This window comes from Gopherus flavomarginatus, chromosome 17, assembly GCF_025201925.1.
Source record: "Gopherus flavomarginatus isolate rGopFla2 chromosome 17, rGopFla2.mat.asm, whole genome shotgun sequence".
Classification (NCBI taxonomy): Eukaryota; Metazoa; Chordata; order Testudines; family Testudinidae; genus Gopherus; species Gopherus flavomarginatus.
This window is the reverse complement of record NC_066633.1, coordinates 14,227,517-14,245,718: the sequence shown is the minus strand read 5'-3', so window position 1 is coordinate 14,245,718 and position 18,202 is coordinate 14,227,517. Positions and strand designations below refer to the sequence as shown.

Genomic DNA, 18,202 nt, shown 5'->3' with positions numbered 1-18,202 from the left:
AAGTAGATGATTTTATGCCCTATGCACAAGTACAATTAAATAAAAGATACAGATCAAAGGGGTGAGATTGGAGAGATTATCTTCTGAGGGCTGTAATATTTCGTCTAATTCTGGTTGTTGGGCTTGGTGTGCAGATGGCTAGGTGGTATTTAGTGGCCTGTGTTACACAGGTGGTCCCTTCTGGCTTTAAACTCTATGACTCTAAATACAATGGCCGAAATCAGGGGACAGCTGACTACAGGTACATCTACATAGGAAGTAGAAATACACACCAGCAAGTCTCAGAGCTCAGGTCTATAGACTTGGGCTGTGGAGCTAAAAATAGCTGTGTAGCTGTTCCGGCTTGGGCTGGAGCCTGAGCTCCGAAACCTAGGGAGGGACCCAAATGTCTACACAGCTATTTTTAGTACCGTAGAATCGAGCCACATGAGCCTGAGCCTGTAGACTCCGTGCTGCGGATTTCTGCTTGCTATGTAGATGTACTCTAGAATAGATACTAAGGACCCAAACCACCACTCAGTCACCACTGCAACCTTGCTGACCTCAATGAAGCCCCACCAATGTTATGGAGGAGAACTTAGCTCTAAGCGGTCAGAAGTATTGTACCTGTTAAGACATCGCAGCTGTTGGAATAGTTATTGCACTGGCATGGTTCACAGCTGGTTTGGTTGACCCAGTAGTATCCATCATGGCACTGGTCACACTTGAAGCCGGTTACCCCAACTTTACACTGGCATTTTCCAAAGCTGCGAAGGAAAAAAACGTAAGAAATTTAAATGTGCTACTTGATAACTTGGTAACTTCTGTTCTCAGTCTCATGGGTGCAATGCTCTCCTTTCCCAAGGGGGAATCTGTTCCTCTAACAACGTCATGAACATGCTGCAAATGTTCACCAGAAACGTAACTGCTGGAATATAAAACACAAGGGAGTATTACTGGAGTACAAGACACCTGTACTACCTCATCGAGTTCATGGGGTTGTGTGGGTGTAACTGCGCACAGAATTTGACCTTGTATTAGCTTTCAGTTCACACTTTATCGTCTGATAATGGTCCCTTTCTGAGCACAGCAACGCAATGACTCATCTCTCCCTTTGAAAGAGCTCTCTCATTGACTTACACATCTCTAGGTATCAATAAGCAATGGATGACCCTTGTCAGACTGTGAATTCTTGAGGACAAAAAGACTGTCTTCCTCTGTGACTGGAAAGCACCTAAACCATTTGGGGCACTACTGCGATGTAGCAGCAAATGAAAGATGACGACCACAGTTCAGAGTTGGAGTTTGGTTCAGATAAGTAACCCCCTAAAATCAGATGCTTAACCAAAGCTTCTACAAACCTCTTTGAGAGTACAGTACTGGACTTTTATTCAGTATCTCAGCATTTGCTGTGCCATCCTAAACAAACATCAATTATTCTGGACAGTTCTTGCAGGGGAAGAAGAGACAACTAACCGCATCTATGAAAAGCCTATTAACACTAACAGAGGCTGAGGTCCAGAATAGCTAGATGTACTATTTATGTGTTGTTTTTAATTAAACCCTGTAGATTACAGTGTTTTTGGACAGCACCATTTTAAAAAATTAACATACTTTGATATTTCTCTTGATAGTTTGCTTGCAAAAATAGGAAATACCCAGAGCACACACACCCCCCCGCCACAGAGAGAGAGAGAGAGAAGGAAAACACACAAATCTAGCCCAAGGCTAAACAAAGAAACACTTTCAAAATATGAATTTCCAACACGTTTAATGGACTGATTACAGAAAAGAGCAAGAAATATGTTTCATTAGCCTCTCACGTCATATCAGGAACTGCAGCCAGCAGAGGCAGAATTTAAAGAGATGCTGTTAGGCAGCTCAGTCCCAAAATGTAACTTTGGTAATAAAAACAGGGTTTCACAAAACCTAAAGTTAATTGAAATGTTTCCATGATGTTTAAACCCAAAGCAAATTGAAACCATTTTTCATTTACATTTGAACATTTCTCCTGCATGATTTGCAGCACAGAGCTACAGTGTGATGGAGCTAACAGCTCTGTAGAAAACAAGACTGATTAGACTGATGGAGTCGGAAAGTGAAACCAACTAGACCTGTCATTCTAAACCTATGCCATAGCAGGACTCCCTTTCCCCTCTAGCTGGGACCTCATCTCATCTACCAGTACGGACAAGGGCGGAATAGTTTTGATTCCCAGGTCAAGAACCCATGAACTAGTCTAGCTTCATTGTACACACTGACTGAAATGCATCGGATTTATAAGCTAGAACTCATCTGAGACAGAAGAGAGAGGAAGCTTGCAGCGATGGTTAAAGCACAAAGCTAGGGGTCAGAACTCCTAGATTCTATTATAACACACACACACATATATAAAAATAAAATAAAAGGTACTTATATGACCTTCATCTCCCTGGTATTATGATACAACTCTTATCTGAAGCAGAAAAATGGCCATTAAAAACAGCTGAGGCGAGGAAACAGCCGTTTTTAGTGTCAAATGTGTTACGGTGTATTCTTAACATCCTTTGGTTTGAGCTTGTCATAAGCAAGGATCTACTTATGGTCCTGGCAAGTTGCAGTCTTGCATCAGTTAAGAACAAGATGATTGCAACAGCGGCGTTGTGTCCAGCGTGCAGAAGATTACAGGAGGTTTATTTATACAGTTGAGGTTGAAGGAAGTAGAGCATGAGCCTGACCACAATGTGGTTGGAAGTTACAATTTTGAGGGATTTAATAAACCTAAATCCTCCCATACTGACTCTTGCCAAAGGAAGACAACTTGCAAGGGACCATTCAAGATGGAAATCCATTGTACACGCCACCATGGCTACGTCATAGCCTTTTCTGCCCTCCCACAACTATTCTGCATGGACAGAAGGCAGCTCTCTCATCAAGAATGGCAGGAGTTGTGGGAAGGGGGAGACAGAATAGGCCAGTGCTAACCAGGGCAGGCATGAATGGAGAGGGAGGAAACAGACCAGGTCTGTGAGGGGGACTGGAGCAAGCCCAGGAAGGGCTTAATAAAATAAAGCAATTTTGAATTGGATCATCAAATGCAGTAGGAACCTGAGGGAGGCTAAGGGGATAACATGTGACAAGTAACCCTCCTGCCCCCATCACACACATGTTGCTCCCCTAGAAGAAGGATGGTCTTGCTGTAAGGGGGCAAGTGTGGAACTTTGGAGCCCTTTGTTCAATTCCCTGTACCATCACAATCTCCCCATGTGACTTTGGGCAAGTCACCTGATCTCTCTGGGCCTCACTTCCCCACCTATAAAATGGGGGTGACAGCACTTCCCTATCTCAAGGGGATTGTCAGTTGAAATACACTGAGGAGCGCTAGGAACTTGGCTACCAGGGAGATGCAGCAGGAGAGACACATGGTGAGATGTAACCCTGGTAACGTGCCGAATGCATTTCCATCTTGAATGGTCCTTTGCAACTCTTCTTCTTTCGGCAGTATGGTTTTTGGGTGTCTTAAATCCCAGTGGCCATTGCTGGAGTAGCATAAAGGAGCCATAATGCAAAGAAGAATTGGCTCCTTTATGCTGCTCCAGCAGTGCAAAGAGGCCATAAACTGGGTGGATATGGCCCCTGGAGAATTTCTCTTGATTTAAAGGTCAGAGGAAAAAGGGAAATACTGGAGCTAATCCCAGTTTCTGAAATGGCTCCTTGTGGCCATGAGCAGCCAGGTGCAAGTTAGAGCAGTCCAAATGCTCAAAGACAGGGTAAGTGCAAAGTGTCCCCATCCCTCTTGTTCCTGCACAGGGCATAGCTCAGTCATAACAGGTCCTTGTCACTCTGCTTCGCTGATTATCTCTGCCTTGTTTCAAATTTCAGCTGAAAAACACATCTGTTCTTCTCCCTGGCTATTGCTGATTTCAAACTGAACTCTAACCAGGTTTAACTCTGGACAGTATTCGGAGATGGCGTACAAATTAAGGGCCCATTCCTTCATGTGAGTAGTCCCACAAGTAAGAGTTTACAGAATCATTTCCTAGAGCTGTTTCAAATTTAGTCTCCTGGGCTCGTTTCCCTTGATTCTGGGGCATTCCTTATTTTCTCACCTTAATACTGACCAGGCATTTACTTTAACAGGACTCTCCTCCCCAGCAACCTCTTTCCAGCCAGACTCCTGCTTCATTTTAAACAAAGTTTTTTTTTCCCTAGGACTCCTCTGTACTTAAATGCAGTGTTCTTGGGACAACACCCATGGATTTTACTTGTTAAATTAAAAATAGCAGGATAGGAAGTTATTTTAAAAAAGTTTTGGAAAGTTTGGTATCAGTGCTTCTCTAGGAGGACTTTTCTCCACATTACACATGGCATCGAGCCAAGTTGTGCATGTGTAAGATTAAATCACTCAGTAAATATAAAGCATTGCTTGTGGTCACTGCTTCTATAGCATAAAGCCTTTACAACACTGCCTTTCAGAGCTCCAGCCCAGTGAAGACTGTTGAACACTTTTCGAAGCAAAGGTCAATGGTATAAACACACTGAAATCACAAAAAAAGCCCTGTTACTAGAGCAATTGTGCCTATAAAAAATCCAAAGACTTGAAAGAAAAGACCCACAGTTTAATACTTGAAGAGTGAGAACTGAATTGGATTTGCAGAACAAGCCAGGAATATTTTGGGGAGGGAGACTATTAAGACACAGCAACATAAATTGGTTGGTTACTATTTCAAATGATTAACCACGCGGAAGCCAACAATTTTTTAGCTCTCGGCATTCATGCAGTGGAGGGCCCTGTTGGAAAATCTTGATTTCTGGTACCAAAGGGTGGCTGCCCGCCTGGGATTCTATTTGCATCTGTGACAGTACATACTTTATCCAGGGTGCATGGATTTTACAATGCACCCTGTAGTCGGACATCACCTAGTGATTCAAAAAAATTCTTGCCATTGCAAGGCACAAGCGCATTTAACAGCCCAATTTGGGTCCCGAACAGCACGTGAGCATGGCAGGGGTTTAAAAAGTCTGGGGCTGATGTGCCATTGCACTGTATGCTAGCAGAGCACAGAGATTTAAATGGAGTCACCTTGATGGAGAAGGAGAGTAGCACAGAATACGGAGCCTAACACCTGCTGGAGAAGTTGGGAACACTCCACCGGCTAGATCATCAAGAACCTGGAGCACCAGGGCTAGAATGAAGGAAACAGCACAAGTCAGAAGGAGAGGAACACAGAAATATTACTGTGTGTGAACATTGTTCTCAGATGATCCGGACAGATAAAGGAGTGGAAAGTCTGTAGGGCAATCGCCAAGGGATGGAGGGGGTGGGACGTAAACAAGATAAAAGACCTGCAGAAAAGAGAACCCCACACCAGAACCAGATGGGCCTGTAAAACATGGTTTGGTTTTGTTTCCGTTCACCAGGGCTGCATTCTAGCCCCCAGAGGGAATGGCCATATGGGATGCAGGAAACCCCACACCTCTGCAGAGTTGCCTCCGAATCATTCCTTGAGGGGCATGGATGCCCCTCTCCCACCCACCCCTTTTAATCAATGACAAGGGCTCAGGCACCTAGAGAGAGCAGAAGCATCTGAAGATCTTTGAACAGCTCCGTGGGCCAAATCATTCCATTCAGGAGCTGCGTTGCTACGTAGCCCACACTGGTAATGGCAATAACACGACCCCCTTGTTGACAGCACTGGAGGGTGAAGTCACGGGGCCGAGGGGTTGCTGGGTAACCATCCAGGACCATTTTTCTGGCTGTCAGCTGGCTACTTGGAAACCTTCCTGGACACACAGGGACCACACTACAGAGAGCAGCTGATCCTATCTCCTTCCCCTGATCCTACCCAATGCCATGTCCTGAAGCTGCAGAGCACCTTCTGATCAGCTGCTGCCACCATCGCCACCGCCACCACCACCACCACAATCTCTCTCATCTTGTGGTTTGTGCACTATGCTATTCTCTGCAACGCACAGCAGAGACCTGTCTGGGGACCTAAGGGCTTGTTAGGAAAAATAACCTTAAAATATCGGGCTGGCTGAGATGTGAAACGGGGGCTAGAGGTGTAACTGCCAGCTGGGGTATACATACCCATGCTAGCTCTGATCAAGCCAGTGTGCTAAAAATAGAGGTGCAGCCATGACAGCATGAGCGAGCAGTGGGGTGAGTTACCCCCGAATATGATCCCATCTGACAGTTGGGGCGGTCAACCCATTCTATCACTTACACCACTGCAGCTACCCTGCTGTTCTTAGCACGCTAGCGCCATCATGTAACCCAGCTGGAAATTACATCTCCAACTCCAGTGTAGACATACAAGTATGTCACACTGTGATCCATACATCAGGCAGTACAATGAACCTTGATGAGACTCCTATTGCTGTCAGTGGGAGAGTTTCCCACATCAAAAGGGCCTTCAGGCTGTGATGAGCCCAGGATAGATGAGAGAAGGCATGAACATGTCCTAAGTAGCTGTTCATACAGTATAGTGCTATGGGATACAGAAAATCAGTATCAGAGGGGTAGCCGTGTTTGTCGCTTTTTAAAGAACCAGACTAAGAGTCCTGTGGCACCTTACAGAGTAACGGACGTATTGGAGCATGTGTCTGACGAAATGGGTATTCACCCACGAAAGCTTATGCCCCAATACATCTGTTAGTCTTAAAGGTGCCACAGGACTCTTTTGTCACTTTTTACAGAAAATCAATAGCGAGTTGTAATAGTTTGGGTTTTCTTTACAAGCGAGGAATCTCTGTGAGAGTCCATTTCTACAGGATTTTTTTTAAATACATTTGATAGCATTCGAGAGCAGGGGTAAAATTCTCTATTCAATTTTCTAGGACATTTCAAACTGCCGATAGAAAAGTTAGAGACAAGGTGGGTGGGGTAATATCTGTTATTGGACCAACTTCTGCTGGTGAAAGAGACAAGTTTTCAAGCTGCACAGAGCTCTTCAGATCTGTGTAAGCTTAAAAGCTTATCTCTCTCACCAACAGAAGATGGTCCAATAAAAAGATATGACCTCAACCACCTTATCCAGGGACCAGCCCAGCTACAGAAATGCTACACCCAACTCTAGCAGAGTTATCATTCTAATACTAATTTGTATGGGACATTTCCATGGCGGAACATCACCATTAATACTTGCCATGGGCATGCTGAGCCCTAACACAACCATCACGACCTATAGACTGATTTTCAGCTTAGTTAATTGGGACATTAACAGATAAGGAAAAGAGCAGAGGAGCCATTAGCACATGGTTTACTTTCATCTCCTTGCTTCTCTGGTTCCATTACAGCCCTTAAAAGCCAAACACTTGCTCCCCAGTGCTAATTTAATAACACCTTCTGTGTATTCAGATGCCAAAGAAGCCCCAAGCCCATTATGCAACCTCACTGAGGGCTCCTTTTGTGGAAGGGAGAAGAAGGATGGCTTTATTGTAGCAAACATTGAGTCATTGTGTGAAACATTCCTTGCTTTGTGCCAGTGGATAAAATTTGTGTATATGGAATCCATCACCGGAGCCGGAATACTTAACAGCTCTGAAAGGGCATTTTATAAATGTCAAAGGGCCAGCTCGTCTGGCCAAAAGTATCGCCTCCATAGAGCCATCTCCCCCACCCCGGGCACTGGTCACCCCCTCCCTGGGGTCAGGGATATGTGGCTTCAGAGAGGGGGGCCTAGGGTACTGGCATTGTGCTCTACAAGCCCCATGGATAAGCCAGCTGAGATAACGGAGCCTGGACTCCTCCACACTATTAATGGGGATCCTAGGAGCATCAGTGGCTGGGGAGAGCAATGACAGTGCTTCTCCCGAGGAGCCATGCTGCCAGGGAGATGCAGCACAGTGACCCCGAGCCAGTGGAGAAGATCCAAGGAGACGCAGGAGCCTTTGGGGTAGAATCACTCCGCACTGCACAGGCAATCATCCTCGCCCGACAGACTGATTCCGGGGGAGATTCAATAGAAGGGGTCTTCCAAGGTTGTTATTGTTTGTATGACTGTAGCATGACACAGAAACTCATGAATCAGGACCCAGTTGTGGCAGGGACCATACAGAGTCAGAACAAAAAGACTTTGCTCCAAAGGAGGGGTGACCTACGCCAATTACCCCTTTTCAGGGCTCATACAAACAGAGATAAGGGTATTCAATGGCAAATAATGAAATGCTATTAGACAATAAGCAATGCAGCTTTGAAAGGAAATACTTATGGTGTGGTGAAAAGTTGCCCGGGAGTAACAAAAGATTTGTCTAGGCCAAGTTACTCTGTGGCCAGCTGGAGCATAAATCCACAGGGCACGAGTGTGCCATGTACTAATTGTCTGTGTGGATCCTGCTACTATGCACTAAAAGCTCCCCAGTGCACTCTGCTCTAAAACAGTATAATTCACTGCACACCAGGAAAAATTTAGTAGGCTTTGGCAGGATCCACACAGACAGTGTGGCATACCAGTGCGCTGTAGATTGACATACGGTAATGGTTCACCTAGATAAGACTTAACAGCAGCACTTGATCTTTAAGCACCTGATCCTGGATTCCTTGCACGCTGAAAGCTCCCATGGGGGCAAATGGGAGTTGGGGATGCACGAGGAATGTAGGATTGGGCCCTGGAGCGTTAGAAGTGTGATATTAACTTGCTCTATTTAGGGATATGGGGCCAGATCCTCAGCAGGAGTAGTCAAAACTGACCCATGGAGTGACTCCAATTTACAGCAGCGGAGGATCTGGCCCATGGTTTCTTTAGTACTAGTTAGCTGAAGTCCCTGGGATTGCATCAGCGTTAATACAGAGGAGAATTTGGCTCCATGTATTTTCTACACTCGGGCCATGTCTACACTTAAACCGCTACAGCGGCCCAGTTGCAGAGTTTCAGGGTAGACACTCGCTACAGCCGGGGAAGGACTCCCCTGACACTGTAGTTAATCCACCTCCCCGAGAGGCAGTAGCTAGGTCAATGGAAGAATTCTGTAGCTGGGTTGACCTAACGTTTAAATGTAGGCCTGGCCGGAACATCTGATTCTCCTCTCATCCACTGTTTCTAAACGAGCATTAATTTTCCTTCACAAACTGGAATGAGCAAGAGGAGAAATAGCCTCTAAGTGTTATTCGCCCCATTGTCAATCAGCCACTGTTGTGGATCAGGAATTGAAACCTCATCGCTCATGGGCCAGGTTAGGGCCCTAACCACTAGTCTATCCTGCCGCTTAAGTTACCAATACCACGCAGAGTTAACGGAGAAGTGACTGGCTCACACGAATACAGAGAATGTACGTATGTGAGCCTTTTTAGTCATCTTTTCTGGATATTCAGTAATCAGAAAAACAAGGTTGTGCCTTTTGGCAAGTTTGTCTGGTATTGTCATCATTATTTTTAAAAACACCCTTATGGCAAAAACCCAATTATGCAGATGTCCTGCCTGATGAAGTGTTTTTGCAATCAAAGGAAAGGGCCCCAAGATTGTAAAAGTGCTCTCTCCTTCTGGGGCCTGGAAGCTGCACTGTTACAGCCTTTAGTCTCCTATTAAGAAAAAAGCATTTCTGCAAAAATTTTAGAGTCGGATTTTGACCTTCATTAGGGCAGTGCAAATCCAAAGTAACTCCACTGAAGTCTGGGGCCCCAACCAAGACCAGGGACCCATACCAGGCATTGTAGGAACATGGAGTAAAAGATGGTCACTACGCCAAAGAGCTTACAAAGAACAGGAAGAGAAACAGAGGCAGAGAAAGGTAAAATAATTTGCCCAAGGTCACACAGCACAACTAAGAATAGATGGTAGATCTCTACCATCCCATACCAGTGACCTAGCCACCAGCTCACCATGCTCCTGCTCCCTAAACTCCAATTAATATTTTATATTGAGGATTTTAGAAGTCTTGATTCAATATTTTTAAGAGCACTGATTCATCCAGCAGGTGAGGTGCAGCTCTAGAGCAGAAACATAGGAATGGGGAAGCCTGCTAGAGGGAAATAACAGCATTTCTTGGAGGCCACAGCTGCTGTAAGAGAGGGTAACAACCGGCAATTTTCTGCGGGAGGAGCCATCGGTAATAAATTGCTTCGAGGGACAGAAGTTTGTGAATTATTCCTGTCAGCAAACAGAAGTAATATCCAGGTTCACAATTTACTGACTATGGGGAGTTTAATAAGCTGTAAAAGATGAGAAATCATAATAGATACTTAGCTAATTTAAGCACACAACAAAACATACTCTTAGCCACTTTCCACTGCTTTTATGTTGCCCACATGCAACGATTTCCATTAGAAATAAAAATTCGTTCATTCACAGAGGTGCTGACAAGGCATTAGTTGGGAGATGAACCATCACTTCTGCTCTGCTAGTCAATAAACATGGGAGCAGTTATTTTAAAAGAAAAAAAATAAAGGTTTGGCCTGGGTTTTTCTAAGGGGCACATGGGAGTTAAACGCTCAGGGCCAGAGTTAAAGGGATTTAGGCACCTAAAAATGCAGAGAGGTGCGTAGTAGGATTTACAAAAGTGATTATGTAACTTTCAATGGCAGTTCGGTTCCTTAGGTGCTTTTGTAAAACTAGGTACACTGGGCCCCTCTCTGCATCTTTAGGAACCTTGGTGAATCAGGCCCCCGGCTCTCAATGCCCAACTCTGCTAGGCTCTTTCAGAAATGCCAGGCTTTGTGTACAGATCATGCCAAACATAAGGCTGACTGAATCCGCCAGTAACATCAGCAATGCTGTTTCAATCCATGGGAACAAGGCGGGCAGGGTCAGCATCTCAAAGGGAGACCCCTACACAGAGGGCACGCACAGTGCCAAAACTGTCCATCAAGTGGAATTCCCCTTTCAGAGTCAGTGCATCCTCTGCTGCAGGGGACACAGTGAAGTAAAAATGTTCCTAGGGAGGTTCCATTTTCATGCCCTTTACTGGGCATACAAAGCGTGAGATCCCCCTCCGGGGGCAGAACACCTACACTCTGGCATTTACAAGCATACATCACAATTTCTTTTTAAATGGTACAGAATGACAAGATATCCCTCAAACGTGATATACCCCACGCCTAAGGCTACATGCACAAGCCCTGGGTATTTGCTGAAAACCTCTACAAATTCAGCTTTGAATACTAATAGGCTGCTCTTTTAGCTAGACAACTGCATAACGAAGCAGGGAGATAACAGAATGCTGTGCAGTGCTACAGTGCATTTCAGCCAAGGATCTCAGCCTGGACTAATTAAGCCTCACAACACCGCAGTGAGGGAAGTAAAGATTGCTATCCCAATTTACAGATGGGGAAACTGAGGCATGGAGAAGTGAAGAGAATCTTCCAATGTTGCTTGCCAAATCAGTGGCAGAGCCAGGACCAGAACCCAGCAGACCTGACTCTCAGTCCCTGCTTTAATCTTTAAGCCTTGTTTTCACTATGAAAAAAAGGTGCATTTTTAACCCAGGTCAAGTCAATCCTTGGGAACTAACCAGTGTTATTAACCTAGTGAAGACCAGATTTCTATTAGCTGGTTGAGGTAAAGGTTTAATAAAGATTAAAACTACCATTGCCTCGTCTTCACTAGGATCACGACACAGTTTAGTCTAACATGCACTAGCTTAACATGCTTTCAAAATACAGCTATTTTTCCAAGTGAAGTCACAGCCATATACATCTCTTCCAGTCTCTAATGGCTTGTCTACGTGGAAAGTTATACCAGGATAAGATATGGTTCGAATTTAAACTGCTGTAGCTGCACCAGTATAACTCCCTGTGTAGGTAATTTTACTTTGACGTAAGCGTGTCTTTTTATGGTTTAGTTTATGTTGCTTTGAAAGTGGTTAGGATAAACAGAAAAAAAGGCTCTCTTATTCTGGAGTAAGAGAGTGTCCACATAGGGAGTTATACTGGCACAACCATAGTGATATAACTGGATATGTTTCCTGTAGAGACCAGCCCTGAGTTGACCATCTTTTCCCATGTCCTAGTGAAGGCAGCACCATTTTTAACCAGGAGAATTCAGTACTTCCCCAGGATTTCCATACAGTGAAAGGGTAACCTCAAAGGAAGCCCAGAGCTGCGGCTTGCTAAATACTAGGTATGTTGACAGTGGAGGATTTCCCCCCACTGTATCAGCTGTGAAGGATGTGGACAGCAAAAAGCCTGGCAAGGAGCAGGTCCCTGGCACAGGCACGAGGGAGGGACAGTATATCCTAGCCAACTTAGCCTCACCACATTGGAATTACTCCACGGAGGACCCAGAGCTTCCGCTGCTCTGCACTGACCCATGCTGCTATTAGGAAGGCTGAAGACAACCTTTCCCGCCTTCTCTCTTGGTTCCTTTCCCAGCTACAGAAAGTGGGAGATTAGAGGTCAAGCAGAGGCCTTGTGACGGAATCTCAACTGCTTTCACATAATAAAAATACAGGAGCCTATGAAATCTATTCAGTTTTTAAGTAATTGATTCAACCAATCCAGGCTCAGTTAAGTTTCTTCAGGGTAATTTATTCCCTCAGCCAAGAAACAGTGCCCAAGACCCACCTGAGTGTGCCAGACAGAACCTTTAAAAACAAATGGCAAAGCTCTTCTGATTTGCTACACCTGAGCATGCAGCAAGAGACGCAGGTTGTCTGCGATGCTAGAGGAGGAAGCTGCTGAATCCACGGAGAAGGGGATTTTGTTTTGCGCTGAGGCCAGCGTGACACAGCTCTTAATTCCTTGGGCAGACAGCTCCACACCCAGAACTAGCAGGGTGGATGTAAGGTGCCACCTCTGCCTGGTTGGTGCTGTTTCAAAGTCCACTCTAGTCACACAGATGTTGGTATGGAGACAGCTTACACAGGTGGGCTAGTGGTTTAGATCCTAACCTCCGAATCAAGAGACCTGGGTTCTAGTATAAGCTCTGCATGTGACCTTGGGTCACTCACTTTACTTCTATGTCCTCCTCCTACCCTTTGCCTGTCTTTTCTACTTGGAGTATGAGTTCTTCAGGGCAGGGACGGTCTCTTTCTATAGGTTCATACAGCACCTAGCACAAGGGGGCCCGACTTCAGTTGGTGTTCCAAGTTCTACTGGAACATAAACAGTAATACTAAAAACAGAATTTTATCCTTGACGCTGTAGTCCCATAATACATTCAAGTCACCTGATTATGTTTTTAGAAAACAGTTTGCTGTAATAGCTAAACAGAAAGCAAAACATTGAGGCAAGATTACATTTTAACAGAGCAAAATTAAAACCAGTTTCAAAACCACTCTGAACTGGCCAGTGGGCCATGTACGGAAACACATCATCCCAGAGGAGACAGTGCTGATCTCTACAGATAAACACATCGAAAAAAGGCCTTTGACTAACAGCAGCAGAGTCCATGCATAGTGACAGCACTGTCAGGTCAATGTTTACTCCTAAGATCAACCCAATGCCTGGGGAAATGGTTTTTGTTTTGGTTTTTTTATTCTATGGTCTGTACTGGAGGTCTAGTTAATAATTAGCACATTGGGGTGGAGTGAGTGATACGTTGTAGGGTAAAGCGTGTTTTTAAAAAAAAATACAGTTGTCCTTTAAAAAGCAACCTTTACAAAAGTGCATACAAGCTCATATATTAGAGATATGCCCTGTTTCTCCTTAGAGCTCAGCCTCTAGGAAATGCGCTTCTCAAATCAAGGACTGTCTAGACAGTCAGAGTCCAAAATTATATTCCGGGTTTACTGAGACAGTCTTCCCTTGAATACGCACTTTTAAAAAGGGGTACATGAGTATTAGCTTATGCAACACGTGTGAACTTGTTTTTAAAAAATAGCTTAAGGTATTTTCATTATATTACTAAAAAACAAACAAACCAAGCAACCAACTATGGGCCCATGGTGGGTATTATAGTAGCACTCACCAGATCACAGCTCAGTCTGTAGGCCCATTGGGCTAGCTGTTGTATATATACATAATAAGGGACAGGGCCTGTCCCAAAAACTATTGCATTGTCCACTCTGTTTTTCTCTTGTAAGATCTCTGGGGCAGGAACTCTCTGCTGCTCTCTGTTCGTCCCCAGTGACTACCACACTGGGCCGCCTTTCTCTATTGGTTCCTAGAGACTACCATTATTATTAGATTGTAGCTTTGTTTATTATAAACAGGTAAGACACAAGAAGAGCATGGGAACGGGTGGGGGAGAGGATGGATTGTTAGCCCCATTTTATAGATGGAGAACAGAGGCACAGAGAAGAAGTACCCTGCCCAAGGTCACACAGGGAGTCTCTGGCTGATCTGGAAATTGAACCCAAACCAGTCGAGTCCCCGTGCTTTAGCCGTGAGACCATGTGGGGCCAAATCCTGTTCTTAGATACCCACAGGCAGCTCCTATCAACTTTGACAAGGAGGTGAAGGGGGTGATAGGTTCCCACACCTGAGGACATTTTGGCTCTAGAGTTTACACCAGGATCTTTTGGGCAGGGATCATCTTGACACTGGACTTGTGTAGAGTGTATACGCATAGACTCAGACTTTAAGGCCGGAGGGAACCATCATGATCACCTAGTCTGACCTCCTGCACATTGCAGGCCATAGAACCTCACCCACCCACTCCTGTACTGTACAGCACAGAGGGAGCCCAATCCCGAGTAAAAGCTCTAGGTGCTACCACAGTACTGATAACAAACAACAACAAAATTACACAAAGTACCAGCTCAACAATCCATCATGAAAGTCCCAAACACATTTCCTCTCCTGTCCCACAGTCAAATATCCATAAGGATCTAGTGCAATGTGGTTGCAACATACAGGCCATATTCAGCCGCTTTAACTCCTGTGAATGCAGTAGAGTATTTGGCCCTTTGTTTTATGTTTCCCATTTAATTTTTTCACACATCAGCGTCACTGTGCAAGAGTCTGCCCATCTTGTAGCAATATTGATGTTCCTAGTTCTGTAACAGACAACTGACCTACTTTTTTTTTTTTTTTTGAATACCTGGAGGTCATTTCTGTCTGTGGCAAAATGCACTGGGTGTGGAATTAGAACCAGAGAGCTTTTTATTCACACCATTATCTCACTTTCCCCCAACCCACCTTATTTTCTCCTACTTTTTCTTTTTGCTCCCTCTTCAAAAAGCTGTGGAATTCCACCACATCCCAAATTCTGCGATTGCTGCCAAAGGATGCTGCCAGAATATGAAATTCTTTGGAGAAAATTCTACAGACGCCCTTTCTGACACATTCAGGGGTCTGTCCAGGTGGAGTTAAGGGAAAGATTTTCCAAATTACAATGGGTAGGTAGATGTCAAAATCTCACACAACTCCCCTTTGTGCCTTTGGGAATCTTTCCCTAAATTTCCAATGACACTTCCTGGACGATTCTATTTTACAGGGTATATCATGGTTAAAACTGTAGGGCTTGGAATGGGGAGAGATGGGCTCTTATGCCAACTGACTGATGTGTGAAGCTAGACACGTGACTCAAGGCCAGACTGTGAAGTGAACCCCTCACTCACGTTAACCTGAGCACACCTATTCACTCCAGTGGGATTGCTCACCAGTGTGATTCTGGAAGTTCACAACCTGATCTTTGGGAACAGATCCTGATATCCTCAATCAGGCCAGGAAACATCTTTCTCCACAAATTGTCTCTGTCATTGGTTACATGCACTATTCGTGAGATAAGGTCTTATTCAACCTGAGTTTCGGGATATCAGAACCTGGCCCTTGACTGCTCTGGTCCTCAGTTTCCCACAAGAAGACAGTACTCATCTGATCTTTCTGAAGCATTCTGAGCAGGGCTGGTCACAACTTTGAGTTAGCATTCCACAGGAGAGTCTGACATTTCAAAATATGTTTTCATTTCAAATCAGAAGCAACCTCCCTCTGCCCTCCAAAAAAATTATGGAAATTTCTTGTAAACCAAAGCTTTTGAAAAAAATTTGTTATGGGTCAACATTTTTCGCATTTCTATTTTGACTTGATTTTGTATTATAAATTTTTAATATTTGAAAGAGATTTCAAAATGTAAAGTTGGAACCTTATCAAAACACTTTCCCCCAATTTTTATTTTCAAAATGAAATCTTGTCAAAAATCAACCTGTTCCCCCAAGAAAGAATTTCCATTTTGACAAAATAGTTTTCCAATGAAAAAAAACATTCCAATGGAAAAAATTTTTTTGACATGCTCTAATTTTGAAATCCCAGGAATGAAGGTACTATAAAGCACTAGATATTTTTATGGTTGTGAAGATCTGGGATGACATTTCAGATCCTACCCACACTTGTTCTGGTGAGAGATCAATGTCGTCTTCCTTGTACTTCACCAATAATTCAGCTTGGAAAAGAGACGACTAAGGGGGGATATGATAGAGGTTTATAAAATCATGACTGGCATGGAGAAAGTAAATAAGGATGTGTTATTTACTCCTTCTCATAACACAAAAACTAGGGGTCACCAAATGAAATTAATAGGCAGCAGGTTTAAAACAAACAAAAGGAATTATTTCTTCACACAACACAGTGTCAACCTGTGGAACTCTTTGCTAGAGGATGTTGTGAAGGCCAAGACTATAACAGGGTTCAAAAAAAGAACTAGATAAATTTATGGAGGATAGGTCCATCAATGGCTACTAGCCAGGATGGGCAGGGATGGTGTTCCTAGCCTCTGTTTGCCAGAAGCTGGGAATGAGCAACAGAGGATGGATCACTTGATGATTCCCTGTTCTGTTCATTCCCTCTGGGGCACCTGGCACTGGCCACTGTTGGAAGACAGGACACTGGGCTAGATGGACCTTTGGTCTGACCCAGTGTGGCCATTCTTATGTTACTTCTGCCTGCCAACCCTGGCTGCAAGAACGGTCAATGAGTTAAATTAAATCAAACCTTCCCTGTTACATTAATTCCAGCAGAGGCTGCCCTTCCTGCTGATCCCACAGGAAGCTCTGGAACACACCCTCCTCTCCACTGACTCACTCCCTTGCAGCTACTTCCCATTTCCTTCATGGTACCTCCCCAGTCTCTGAATCCAAGATACCTTCCTCAACCCAGCTACTCAAATAAAAGGGCTGAGATTCAAGGTTCCAGTCTGGGCCCGGTCAGCAGTTCTGACCTTTCTACTGCATGCACTTTACCCTGCATGATTATTTGACTGAAGTAATTCAAACAAGAGAAATCAGGGTGTGTTTTTCCCTTGACTCTTAGCCGGTGTAAATAAAATAGAGGGGGAAAACCATCAGATGAAAGGGTTGAAACTACAACAGCTTAGCAAGCAGAACTCTCTCCGAAGCCAATGGAGTCCCAGGCACCGAGGGACTGAATTAAGCCCTAAAACTGCACGCGGTTTCCATTGCAAAGAAAGGCTGATCCTATTCTTGTGAAATTAGGATACGAGATTATATTCAGAGTTCAGTGTGCAGCTGCTCCATCCCAGTCAGTGATGGGGCTGGAATTCTTCCATAGGAGCTCTGCAAGTGGAGGCAACAGCAGCGTGCACTGACTCCAAGCATCTCCTTTCAGTCCCAGCCACACACCCTCCCCATCCAGCACCATTTGCCTCCTGTGAGCTGCCAGTGAAGGGGAGGCTGCAGCTGCTTACCATGTCCCTGGTTGAGTTTCCACTGCCAGGAAGCCTCTGTTAGTGTCTATTAGCGTGGAAGCCAGCACAGACTCCAGATGGATAATACCCACTGTGACAGAGTTCCCCTTTTAGGCATCAGATTTGCTCTACTAGATCAGATCATTGGACTATCAAGCCAAGTCTCCTAAGTCCAGCAGCACAATCCTTTACAGTAAGAAAAAAATCCTTCAAATCATCTAGACAGTCATGCAATGCTATTCATGGGGGATTCCTTCCTGACCCCTGTGGCAATCAGCTCCTTCCCTGAAGCATGAGACTTGATTCACCTCAAAATCCAATATAAGGCAACGAAACTGCCAGCCTGAAATTGCTCTTGGAGTTGAGGGAAGGAGTTACTTCTTTTGCTTGGTGTAAAATACATACTGCTGGACTGCAAGGAGCATTAAGTGAGAGTAAAGACTGGCAGCAGAAAAAGAAGACAGCATGCATCAGTAGTGGAGTGTAAAAATATTTAGAGTAGGCAGGCTGTGGAATGGAATGAAAGCAAACGGGAGCTCTTACTTCAGTCCACAAAACTACCTCCAAAACTTTTAGTGAACAGCTTTTGATGCAATAGGGCACCCTTAGCTGCAGAGCTCTTTCTGTACAGGGATTGAGAGAGCTGAGATGTATTTCACAAGAAGTGAGACTAACTGTTGTTATGCGCTACAAGCACAGGAAGTAACAACTTCAACAAATATTAA

General features: G+C 44.5%; 1 protein-coding gene across 1 annotated transcript in view; it reads right to left on the bottom strand.

Moving 5' to 3' along the window:
* The window catches only part of MEGF9 (multiple EGF like domains 9), an 88,862-nt gene that overhangs the window by 14,685 nt on the left and 55,975 nt on the right, over positions 1-18,202 (bottom strand). Inside the window, exon 3 of the mRNA XM_050927085.1 lies at positions 607-746. Within this exon, the coding sequence (XP_050783042.1) occupies positions 607-746 (140 nt within the window). The remainder of the gene's footprint in view (positions 1-606; positions 747-18,202) is intronic.